Source organism: Chelonoidis abingdonii, chromosome 3 (genome assembly GCF_003597395.2).
Source record: "Chelonoidis abingdonii isolate Lonesome George chromosome 3, CheloAbing_2.0, whole genome shotgun sequence".
Lineage (NCBI taxonomy): Eukaryota > Metazoa > Chordata > Testudines > Testudinidae > Chelonoidis > Chelonoidis abingdonii.
In genome coordinates, this window is record NC_133771.1 from 207,468,269 (window position 1) to 207,480,825 (window position 12,557).

At 45.2% G+C, this 12,557-nt stretch overlaps 1 protein-coding gene across 1 annotated transcript in view; it reads left to right on the top strand.

Annotated features, from left to right (window-relative positions):
* The first annotated feature begins 233 nt into the window (after positions 1 to 233).
* JAG1 (jagged canonical Notch ligand 1) overlaps positions 234 to 12,557 on the top strand; it is a 34,698-nt gene continuing 22,374 nt past the window's right edge. Inside the window, exons 1-3 of the mRNA XM_032800144.2 lie at positions 234 to 701; positions 1,446 to 1,751; positions 12,434 to 12,485. Of these exons, the coding sequence (XP_032656035.1) occupies positions 636 to 701; positions 1,446 to 1,751; positions 12,434 to 12,485 (424 nt within the window). The 5' untranslated portion in view covers positions 234 to 635. The remainder of the gene's footprint in view (positions 702 to 1,445; positions 1,752 to 12,433; positions 12,486 to 12,557) is intronic.

The following is a 12,557-nucleotide window of genomic DNA, read 5'->3' on the forward strand; positions in this document are numbered from 1 at the left end:
GTGGGCAGCTAATCCGCATCCCCGCCCCATACCTGCCTGCCATTGCTCTCACCTGCTGCAAAGCTCCCGCCCCACCCCTGCTGCTGTCACACTCCCCTCCCCCCTCCCTCCAGGGAACCAGGCGGTGCCACTTTCCCCCCCTCCCCTCCACCCTCCTCATGCATATTAATAGAGACGCATGCGCTGGCTGCGGCTTCCCCTCCTGCTGCCGCGGGATAGATGAAGCAGGCGGGCAGCGACGGGGCTCCCAGACGGGCTTCCAGCTCCCTCTCTCTGTGCGCGTCGAATGTCCCCGTGTGTGTCTCTCGGGAGGGAGGGGGGGCTCATTGTGCTGCCCTGACCGAGCGGTGGCAAGTGATTTGAAAGGAAGAAAAGGCTCCGAATAATTGCAATAAAAAAAAAAAGAAAAGAAAGGAAAGAAAGAAAGGCGAGGGCGGCCGAGGCAGAATAAAAGGAGGCTGGGCTGCTTTGCATTGGAGATCGGGGCGCTATTGAGGAGCCGGTGAAAAGTGGTGTTGTTTTCCACTCGTGCATGCTCCAATCGGTGGAGTATATTAGAGTCAGGAGCAGCCGGCCGCAGCAGCAGCAGCAGCAGTCTCGGCGCGAGCAGCAGCAGCAGCGTGCAAGGAGGCGGTATGCTCTTACCCAGGCGACCCGCCCTCGCCCCTCTGCTCCTCGCCTTGCTATGTCTGCGGGGAAAGGTACGTGAGCGCGAGCGCCCGTGGGGCTGCAGCTGCACCGGCCAGCTCCCCGCTTTCGCCAGGCTTCGTTGCGCTTTGCCCCGGGCTGGGCAGGGAGGGGGAATCTTCCTCTTGCACGTTCACTAAGTCGCCCCGAAACGCGCCCTTGCTGCAGGCGCTACTTAGGTGCAACCCCCCCCCCCCCAACAAACCTAAAAATCCTTAAACATATGCAAGTGCTGCAGACAAGGGGTTTTGGATTCATTTAGTGAGATTTAATCCCAGCTCGTGGGGTGGGGGATCCGGCCTTTACCAAGATTTAATTGCTGCTGATTTCCCTGTTCTGATTTTAAAAAAGCCCCTTACTGCGTGCAGATGTTTTGCTGAACAAGGTTCATTGCACTCTTTTCTCAAGACTGCCGTGCACATCAGCCTTGGCTGCGTTTTCAAATCTTTTAGCGGTGGCTCCTGGTTTGGCTGTCCCTGTTTGACAGAGCCGATACCCCCTCCTCCCCCCATTCAGAGCCGGTGTCCTGGTTCCCCGACGGGTTTGCAGTGCCCCCGGCAGGAGCTGGAGACGAGGCTCTGCTCTCACGCCCTCCTGATTATCTGGGAGATGCACGTCTGGCGCTTCGCGGGGTCGCTTTAAAAAATCCTCCGTTTGGGACTGAATCCCCCATGCTCTGCGCTCTCTTGTTACTGCCGCTTAAAGCAACCCAACAACCCGGTGACCCTTTTCTCTCCCTCCCTTTCTTGGATGCACAGGTGACTCGAGCGTCCGGACAGTTCGAGCTGGAAATCTTATCCATGCAAAACGTCAATGGCGAATTGCAAAATGGGAATTGCTGCGATGGCCCCCGAAACCCAGGAGATAGGAAGTGCACCAAAGACGAGTGTGATACGTATTTTAAAGTTTGCCTGAAGGAGTATCAGTCCCGGGTCTCTGCTGGCGGCCATTGCAGCTTCGGCTCCGGATCTACTCCTGTCATCGGAGGAAATACCTTTAATTTAAAATACAACCGGAATAACGAAAGGAACCGGATTGTTCTCCCGTTCAACTTTGCCTGGCCGGTGAGTCAATAGCATGCTGCGGGGGAGGGGTGCTCCAAGGTGCTCTGCATGGAAGCCTGTTCCTCTGAGTTGTAATATGGGCAGGGGGGGTCTTGTGAAGTCAGTGGGGGGGGACTGGATCCTGGCTTTACAAAGAGGAAAGGAAGCCTCCTAACCTAACCCTGTTAGTGCCTTACAAAGCAGATGCACGTCTAGCTGGGTCAGGGGAGCAAACTCAGGATCTTTGCACTTTACAGCACCAATAAGTCTATTAAGAGTTATAAGGTCAGAAGTTCACTCCCCCCCCTTTGCCAGTTAAGGCTTGTGCAGCAGCCAAGAGAGTGGCGGGGACGGGGGCTGTCCAGTGATTCCCATAGGAACTGTGTGTCATGACTGGCTCCTTTCCCTGGGAGTGTTTGGGGAAGCTGCCTGCTTTCCCCAAGGGGAATCTCATTGCAGGCCTTGGCGTTGATGGAAGCTGCTGCTGCTGTTTGCAAACAAGCTGCCAACTTCCCAGGGAATCTTGTTACAGGCTTCCAGGCACTTTCAGACTCCGGAAGCTAAATAAAGAGCCTGGGTTTAACTTTCCACCTTGTACATGGCACTCTGCTCCTCCCCCCCCCCCACCGCTGGATAGTTAGTTGGCTCCCTGTTCCTGGGTTCCCAGCACCACCCCCCTACCCCAACAGCTGGGTTTGCAAACTCAGTAGCAGGGCAGAGACCACAAGGAGGTGGGGCCCAGGGCCATGTGCTCTGCTAGAACTGTGCTGTTAGACTCCTGGCAAAGCCTCAGCGCAGAGTGTGGGGAGGGGGCTTAAATTCTCAGTGTTTCCCGGAGCTCCCCATACCCCCCCTCCCCATGCTTGATTCAGAAAACTCAGGCGGTTTGAAAATACCTGCTGGAGCTCTGCTCTGGACAACTCTGGCCGAACTTAAGCCCTGAATGTAGTCAGTTCTCCAAATCGGTCATGAAACCACTGCTTGGAGTACAAAAGCGGTCTATACAACACTCCTTCTCTTGCTGTGTGGCTGTAATGTGTATACTTCAGCTCTGTTAGGGTCTCCTAAACTGGCTAAGTATCAGAGGGGTAGCCGTGTTAGTCTGGATCTGTAAAAGCAGCAGAGAATCCTGTGGCACCTTATAGACTAACAGACGTTTTGGAGCTCCAAAATGTCTGTTAGTCTATAAGGTGCCACAGGATTCTCTGCTGCTTTTAAACTGGCTAAGATTTTCAAAGCTGGGTGCTTAAATTTAGACACCCCCCCCCCAAAATCAGCAACCCCAAAACAAACCCTAGATCTTTTAACTCCCCTTCAGAGGTGCTGGGAAAGCATAGCTTCCCTGGGCCAGCTAGTTGAGTGCTCTGCATTGCTCAGTCAGGCCATTCTAACCTAGGTGCCTTAATATGGCTTTACTTTGTTTCCTTGCCCAAGGTCAGACTCCTAAAGTGCTCTTAACTGCCTGCTGGGAGAGGAGGGAGTGTCCTTTCCCATCCCCAACCCCTACCCTTGCTGGTAAGCCTGAAGCCTGTGTAAGCTTTTCACCCTCCCCCAAGTTTGGCCCTTCCCCATGGGATAAGAACCAAAGGAGTCCCTGGAGCACCATCTCAGTCCCTCCTCCTCTTTCCTCCCCCCAGTTGTAGTGCAGGCATTGACTCCATAATCTCAAAGCAGCCAGCCAGCCCTGTGTTCTGAAAATGCCTGTGCTGCCTCCTACCTGCCTTTAGTGGAGTGGTTCTCAAACGTTTGTATTGGTGACCCCTTTCACATAGCAAGCCTCTGAGTGTGACCCCCCTCCCCTTATGAATTAAAAAGCACTTGTTTATATATTTAACACCATTATAAATGCTGGAGGCAAAGCAGGGTTTGAGGTGGCGGCTGACAGCTTGTGAAACCCCCCCCATGTAATAATCTTGTGACCCCCTTGAGGGGTCCTGACCCCCAGTTTGAGGACTCCTGCTTTAGCAAGTGTCAGGCTGGGGGTTTTTGTTTCTCCCCCAAGACCTGAAGGCTGCAGGGATAAACGCAAGCCCATGTTTTGAAGCATTGCAAAGTACAATAGTATAGTCTGCACAACTGTGTTGGAAGTGTAAGCTCAATTTTAAAAAAATAGAGAAGTTTTATCTCATTTCAAATATGCCACTGACAGGATGAAGGGTTTTGTAAAAATCTGTGGTATCTGAAGTACTGCCAGGGGCTGTGGTGCTTCTGCTCTAGGCTCTGACATTTTCACAAAGGTCTGGTTCATCTAGGGTGGTTTTTTCTTACCTTTATAAAAAAAAACCTCAACCCTCAAGTGTGTTGAATTTTTAAGATCATTGGTAACTTGTTCACAGATATGCAAAAGATGAAGGCATTAAAAAACCAGCACCCGGACTGCATGTATTAGCTGGTCTCCACTCAGTGAAAGACTTGCTTCCATTGTCCTGTTCGCTGGATCTAATCAGGCTGGGGAATCCCAGGATAGTAGAAAACCATCTTTGCACCATCTCCTCTCAAAAGCCTTTTGGCTGGTGAGAGGTGAGAAGTGCTGACTCCTATGGTGGAACTCTAATGAGTTGGTTCAGACCCTCCACAGAAAACAAGCTGTTCTAAGATTGAAGTTATCACCTACTTGTTCACTTATCCAACCTGCTTTTGCTTTGATGGGGAAATAGTCATTGTGATTCTTAAAGCATTTGAACAAAGGAATACTTAATGTGGCAAAGCTCTTGTTTGGAGTAAAATTAGGTATGCAAACTCTTTCAAGAGAGCCTACGTTTTTTTAATATACGAACAGAATATTGAATCACTTCTAATGTGGTGCTAATGTGACTCTGAAATGGAAACTTTGGTCCTACTCAATTTAGTGACCACATTTGTGCTTGCTTTAAAACACTATTTTCTCCCTATCTTAAACATGAGGACAAAAGTTTGTCTTGTAACAATTTGTCAGATACAGATTTGACTTGTATACGCCAAATGGAGAATTCCATTGAAGGTTAACAAAAGGCAGAGCTAAGCGTTAATCATATTGCCAAGTGGCAATTCATAGTGGCCTCTGAATATGCATCAGTTCTGTTATCTTTCTGTTTGAGGAAGGGCTTTTCTTGGACATTCCTGCTTTAGTGAGTAACATCAGGAAGCCTTGTTGCCTTGACTACACTTTTTTGACATCTTTTTTCCCATGCCAAACTGCTTCTTTGTGCCTTTTGTTGAAAATAGTTTTAAGACCATTTCTAGCTCTGTAAAGATTTTTATGCACTGGGCAGAGTTTAAAAAAAATAATCCAAGTTTGTGTTGATCACTTTAATTCTTAGACTCAGTTCCTAAAACGAACATAGATCTGAAGTGCTGGAACTTGCCTTCTAAGAACATTGCTGTTGTGTGGGGTTTGATCTGTACCCTTGTGAGTAATGGGAGTGAAGATAGTGGGCTGTAAATTCATTTAAGTGATTGGAGGCTAGAATACGTTGCTGGGCAACGGACCAGCATGAAGGAAATAAAGACTACATCCAGAAAGCTGCACCTGCAGCCGTAAGCCAAAGAAGGTGCAAATTGTAATGCCTCTTGAAAAATACAACTATACTCTAGCTAAATGCACAATTCATTTTAAGGCACTGGGAACTTCCTTCAGAACTTTGTACATCCATTAAACCCGTAGGGAAGTTTCAAACCAAACATGTCCACGTGCCTTGTGTTGAAGTTTGTCTTTGCAGGTTATTGAGCATAATTCTGCTGTCATAAATGGTCAGTCAAAATCTGAAAGCATTAACTTAGGATCAGTTATTAAGAATGGCATTTTCCAAAATGGACTGCAAAATCTCATGCCTTCTCATGCTTTAAAGGAGCCCTGCATTCATTCAGCAAAGTTCAGCACTGGTTGTGTTTATGCAAAGAGAGACCCTGGGGTTCACTGAGGCTATAAATATGAGGCGGGTCAAAGTTGGCTGCCTCTGTGGTGCCCATATCTCAGAATTCAAACTGCTTGTTTATCCTGAGAAATTAAATTGTGATCCTTGTAATCATTTCATGTTGGCACAATTGTGTCAAGGCACTAAGAACCTGAGGTGTGTGAACCTCTAAACTGCTTCACTGCAAAACTTAAAAGTTTTGGATTTCCTATGTTTCTTTCACCCTTTGGCTAAGAAAACAGTCTTTTTATTAGCAAAACTTATGCCTGTGAAAGAAACTCTCTGGACTGGCATTACATATTACACATTTTCTTCTAACAGTCACTAGCCAGAAATATAAAGACTTTTTTTGGGGGCGGGGGGGGCTCATTATAGGTTTTAACAAGATGTGTGTAATGTCAACATCCCTAATTTTAGGTAGTACCTCCGGCCAGGGAAGAAGATATCAGCATTGGAACACGTGTACCACTTGAATTATTGGTAAACAAATGCTTTCCCCATCTGAGTGCTATGGTTTGAATGGGCACTGTTCTCCCCATGGAGTGTGTGTATTAAATGACATTCTGGAACATAACTGGCATCCAAATTCAAACTCTTCTTGAGGACTGTAAAGGAGTGATGTGTTTTTCGAAAGGTACCTCTTCCACCCCTAATCTATCCCTTCTTTAGGGACTCTTCTGTTCCAATCCAGTTTTTGATTTCACCTTTAGTGTGCATCCATTTTATTACAGTGCCTATAGCCGTAGTCTGTCCATAAGTAAATCAGTCCCACTAACCATTTTTGTATGCAGGTTTTTAGTTTGTTCTTGATTTAAATAAAGGCTTGCTCTAGCTGACTTTGGGAGCTGAATTTGGCCCAGGGTAGCCCTACTTAAGGCATATATGGAAGCTTCTTTAGATAGCATACATTAGGCACTGTCCTCTCATAACTTGTTTAGCTGGATGTCTGCCTTTGTATTGCATAAGACTTGATACCTTTTGGGTTAGCTTTCCTCAGGTTAATTAGAACTGTATGTCCCTCTATTTCATTATGGACTGAAGATTAGAGTGCAAGAACACTAATTCTTATTGCTATTAAAACTGATGATGCTGTTCATTACATGAGATGCTGCTATTTTGTCTCGACTAGAAATTAATTTTTAATAAAAACGAGATGCAGTTTTCCCAGGCTCTGGCCTAAAAATCCTATGGCACCTGTGGACTTCAGCCACTGTTCTTTAATACACTTCAAAAACCAAACAAACTGGGAACAGGATTGGTATTAAAAACCCTGAATTCACACTTAGTATAGAATCGCTGACATTGAGGGTCTTTTAGTAAATGCCACTCAAACCAGTAACCTACATGCATCTTCTAGATGGGGAAGGATGTGGAAAGAAAATGGAGTGGTGTTAGTGTCGTGTTGCTGCCCGGAACTTGTGATTCTGTGGTCACTGCTCTACAGCATCAATTACACTCATTACTGTTGTTGTATCCCAAAGAAACTGTAAAATGTGGATAGAGGTGGTTAAAGTGGTTTGTAACTAGTCAAACATTGAGTCCTTTACCAGCTCAGCCCAGTTTTTATGCACTTGGGTAATAAGTAGAAAGGCCTCTTGTTCAGGCTTGCTCTGTGTGAACCTGACTGTTTTGCTTGGCTGGCTACTAGGTATTTTCTCTATTAACCTTGCCACCCTTTTGTAACTGGTGCATTTAATTATCACTGGGATGCTTTAAACAGGTAGGGAGAAGGACAAGAATAGGGGGTAATCTTATTGGGGAGGGTTTAAAGTGACCATTGACATCTTGGCCTACTTACTGGGTCTTTTTGGTGACAAGCGAGAGCTTTGTGGAAAAAATAACCATGTAATCAGATAAGGCACTGATTAAAATGCTATTGTAATATTCTACCCCTTGCCGTTGAGATTTCCCCCCTGCCGCCCCCGAAACTGAAGTCTGTTAAAATTGAGATGCCATAGTTTTTTAAAGATCTTTTTCTGGCGCATTGTTTGGTTAGTGCATTCTAGTGCTTTGATTAGAATACATTGTAGTCCGGCCACCCAGACAGAGGCATTGACTGCTAATATTAACCGAGAACAATAGCATGGCCATACTGACTGCAGTGAGGATTACAGGACATAATGGGGCCTATCCAAAAATAATGCTAATACAGGACAAGCAACAGGAAGCAGCAGTAGACTCAGCAGAGTTCGGCTCCCAGACAAACCATGGACTTACTTCACACAATGGCAACTTCAGCACATTATGTATTCACAGGATACTCATTATTCCAGCAGGCTTGCCAGATCAGAGATCAGCCTGCTTTATTGGATGGAGCACACATAGTTCGGATAGCGGTAATTTGGTGTCCTTCATCGTTTGGCAGGAGGAGGACAGCTGTATCTCAGAGACAGTCTTGACTGGTTCAGCTTGTGCTGTCAAGGAGAGAGAGGCTCCTGGCAACTGCTAATGTAGCTGCATTTGTTTGTATGGCCCATTCTAATGTGGCAATCGAGTGGTTTTTTACCTCTCTCAGCAGAGAGGAGACAGGGCAAAAAGTTGCTCTATCAAGAGCGAAGTGTTATCACATGGGCACATTGTGATTGGTCCTCAGAGATGCTGCCCTGCATGTGGAGTGTGTTAATGTAACCTTTGAAGTTCTTGAAAGCCATGGCCTATGGGAGGTGAGGTTACTGCTTGTATAAACAAAACCTGAATAGTATGCAATGCCATCTTGGGTACACAGAGTAAAACTTGTAGGGTTATGTTTTATGTCGGAAGGCCCAGCGAGAAGCTTGCAAGCTACCTTGTGTTCAATAAAGGAGATGAGTCTGTCTCTCCTCTCCTCTTCCTTCTCCTGCTGAGGGGGGGACATCCAAGGAATATGTCCAAACTAGTAATCTTCAGCTTTGAAGAGCTCCTCTGTCAACGATGGAGCAGGAGCTAATGGGATGACCGCGATGTGATCGGGTGTTCGAGTGGTGTCATCTTGACTCCATGTCATCATGTGGTGATGTGGCACCACAGTGAGAACTGTGCTGAGCAATCGGAGGAAGTGGTATTGTGGCTAGCTGTAAATCTGCTCTGGGCTCTGTCTGTCTCGCTCTCCCCCTCCACCCCTTGGAGGTTTTAAAATGTTCCTCATTTCTTCCTTCCCTGCCACGCCCACTTTAGCCAATGGGTGGAGTGGTCTCCTGTTCCAGCATGGAGTACGTAGGGACTGGCACGCTGCCTGAGACCCAGGCAGAGCGAGAGGGGAGCTGCAAGTCAGGCTTGTCTCCACATGTGGCTGTCAGGGCACAGGTTGAGCATTGCTGTGGTTAACCTGATTTCCCTGTTTGACAGAAGAGAAGCATGTACAAAAGTCAAATCGGACTTCCCGCTGCTCCTCGTGAAGCATGCAAAACACTGAATCGGCAGGTGTCTTGGGTGGTTAACTCTCTAGGACAGGAGTCGCAGCCCCCCAAAGGGGGAAAATCCCTTCACAAATAACAAGGACATTCTTCTGCTGCTCTGTCTGGTTAGATCCTTTGGGATCTTGATCCCCCACACGAAGAACAGTGAGCCAATGATTTTTTGGGGGGAGAGAGTTTTAAAGGAGCTTGCTTCCTGGCCCCTGACAGTCCTCGGCACCTGCCTTCTGAAAATCTAGCCTTTTTAAGCTGTCAGTTTTGGCCCTTAAAATTTAGTCCCATGTGAAGACACTGACACCTATTTCTTCCAAAGACTTTTCTGCTTTTTAAACCCCTCCTGGATTATTCATCCATTCTGGCTGTGACTTAAAACACTGAATAATCTGAAGAGGCAGCAATATCCTGTCACACCCTCACAAGTGACCACCAATGACAGATTTAAAGGGTCACAAAAGTTCTTCATGGGTTCTGTCATCTACAGATCAGGAATAAATATGGTGATGGTTGGTTTAGAACTGCCAAGAGTTCTCAACTTTTTGGTTTCACTTTGCTATCTAACCAACCTCCACAAATGTATTTAGTGCTCCTGATACTACCTACCATAAGCCCAGCTATTTTAACAATCCCCTAGCTCTGGTAAACTCGTTCAGATGTGACCAAGATGGTATATTCGTAGCATGTTCTTGGTTTTGATTAAACGATGTGTGTGAACATTCTGCAAACCAGTGGCTTGCTTGTTCCTTTCTAACATAGACCAAAGCTGGCTTGAATCTTTGCCTTCTGGTCAAGATCAGATTTATAGTGGCTAATTGGGTGTGACTCCATCATAGTTCACTGCTGATTTGCTGCCTGGTACCTTGCTTTGATGGAATAAGGTGCATGATGTGGAATTCTTGTGTCTGGATGTATATTTATTCAAAGATGTGCAGAGGTCAGTTGTGGGCATGGGAAAAATTAAACCTCAATGCTTTAAGTAGTCATTCCTGAGATATCTTAACTGTTGATCTGTAAAGTGGGGATGATGGGCACCTTTTAAAATAGTCTAATAGCTCAACACTATGTAGTCTTTGCAGAGAGATTCCTTATGGGATGGTCAGATTAATGCAATCATCTGATTGCATTTTAGGGGGTTTACTAGCTTTGTTTTTTGAAACTTTTTAAAAAAAGTCTAGTTGATAAACTTCCTTGAGCACAAATGTTTCACTCTTTGTTAGGGAGGGCACAACCAAGTGGATGAAAGGACAGTTCTCTTCCAATCATAAAATATGGCTTTCTTTAGCTAAACATTTTTCTGTTAAAAAAAAAAAAATACTTGCAGAGAGATTTTTATTTTATTTTTGGAGGGAGGAGGTTGCCATGTTAAGTATTTTTAAATGAAGCCCTATGGTTTGTTGAAAATTGGTTACACAGGTATGTGGCAACAGTAGCTCTGCTTTACAGGGATTTTGCCTTTCCTTTCCTCCAGGGTGGATTGTGTTGGTAAACAAGCCTAAGAACTTAGCAGGGACTGTTGCTATGTGTTCAGATGGAACATCTTCCAAAACAATTATGCAAGGTGAAAAGGAAAACATCCTTAACTTTATTGAAATAGTGCAGGTTGTTGTCATAATTTATTCTCCGTTGTAGCATAATATTTTTGCAAGCTTGCTGTAACATGTCACACTCTCTGTTCTGGGTTTGGTGGTGTTGTAATTAAACAGAGGAGGAGAGGTGACGGTAGCCATGCCAGAAGCGAAATGAAATGCACATTTAATTATGTCTCTGGAATTTTTACCTCTGACTTGTGTGGGAAAGCCTTCTAAAGCTGTTTCAGAGCATTTCCTCCAAGTTGCAAGGCCTTTTCCCAGAATGGTAACAAATAATGTGTAACTTTATTGATGAAATATTAACCAAAAATGGTGAGGGCTGATCTATATTTTGCTGGGAAGGTTGGGCACATGTCTTGGCTTGCCCAGCGTTGCTTGCTTTTTCAAAGCATTTTCCCACAGTTATCAGTGAACGAAATGGAATCTGAGTCTGCTTTGAATATGAAACGTATTTAGGCTAGATTCCAAGCTAGTGTCCATCACAAACTAGATTTTTTTTTTTCATTCAAAGGCTGCATGCTGTGTCCAGTCGTGAGAAATTAGTTGGCTTTGACTTTTTGTGGGGAGGGGAGGTTGGGAGGAGTTTTGAAGTCTGCCTGATGCTTACACTACCTTGCAGCTATAGTCCTTTTATAAACTGGGTTTTATTTCTGGTCACACAGTATTTAATTGCTACATGCGACTCTCTTTACAAATGGACAGATTTACTGCTGGCAAGAATAGAAGTGAGTGTGGAAAAAGAACCACACGACTCTCAACTTCTCTTGCACAAGATTCTAACTTGTGCATCATTGTTTTTCACACACCCTCCCTCCAAAAGGTTAGACTGACATCTGACTAAATCAAACACACCACCTCTGTTTCCTTTTTTTCTAAATTCTTAACCTTTTGACTCTTTAAAACTCTGTATCTAAGCCTAGACATTTTTTTGGTAGCATGACAGTATTGAGGTGGAGAGAAATACAGGATCAGGCTAAAACATGGCTTAATAAAGGTGGGGAAAGTTCTAATGACTCCTGTTCCTGAGTCAGGTTTGATGATAAAGGGAACTTAGCTGTAGGACCTGGCATACTTCCAGCCTGAAGCAGTCAGTCCCTTCGGTTAGTGGAGCTGCTGATCATTATTATGGGAATGCTAGAGACTTGATTGGCAGATTAGTCTGTCTATAAATGTGACACATAGGTGTCTCCCGCTTCCCTAATTCTTCCAAATAGTATGAGCCAAGGCTTTGTTTGACAGAGCCTCTCCCTCCCCACCCCCTTCCAAGATTCATCAGTTCTTGCCTTAGTTACCTGATACTTGTGGGAGCAGGCGGCCTAGTACGGACAAAGCTTTCAAAGGGGTGCTGAAAAACAAAGCCCTCTAGAGACTGCACTGCCGAGGCCAAGCTGAATAATCTTTGCAACACCCCTTGCTTTCAGGATGGAAAAGTCATGATCTAAAACAAAATACAAAGCAAAGTTTTGTAACTAAAACTCTCCAAGCAGCTGATCATTTCCCCCCCCAACGATGTGTATTTTTGCCAAACTTGCACATTCTAATTGACAGCATAGTGTCAAAAGCTGTACTTCCTGGTTAAGCACATAAGATGCATTAGTGATGACAAAGATGAGACCTTTCACCTTGAATTGCTCAAGTCACCTTATCCAGTCTGACTTAAGAGGTTACAAGAGGATCATGTTTGTCTCAAGTATAATCTGTTGCGTATTTATGTGTTCAATGGATTCGGTCTCAGTGAGAGATTATTTGAATTTTATTTAAAAATGTTTGCTCTTTTGAAAGGTGCTGTCTGTCTGAGGTACAGTACTAATGTATATATTTTTGTTTTGCAGCGATCCTATACGTTGCTTGTTGAGGCGTGGGATTACAGCAATGATACTGCTAGTAAGTATTCATTCCTTGGTTTTCTCATTCAAAATGCCTCAATCAGCTCCCTGCTGAAAGGCTTTTATGTGA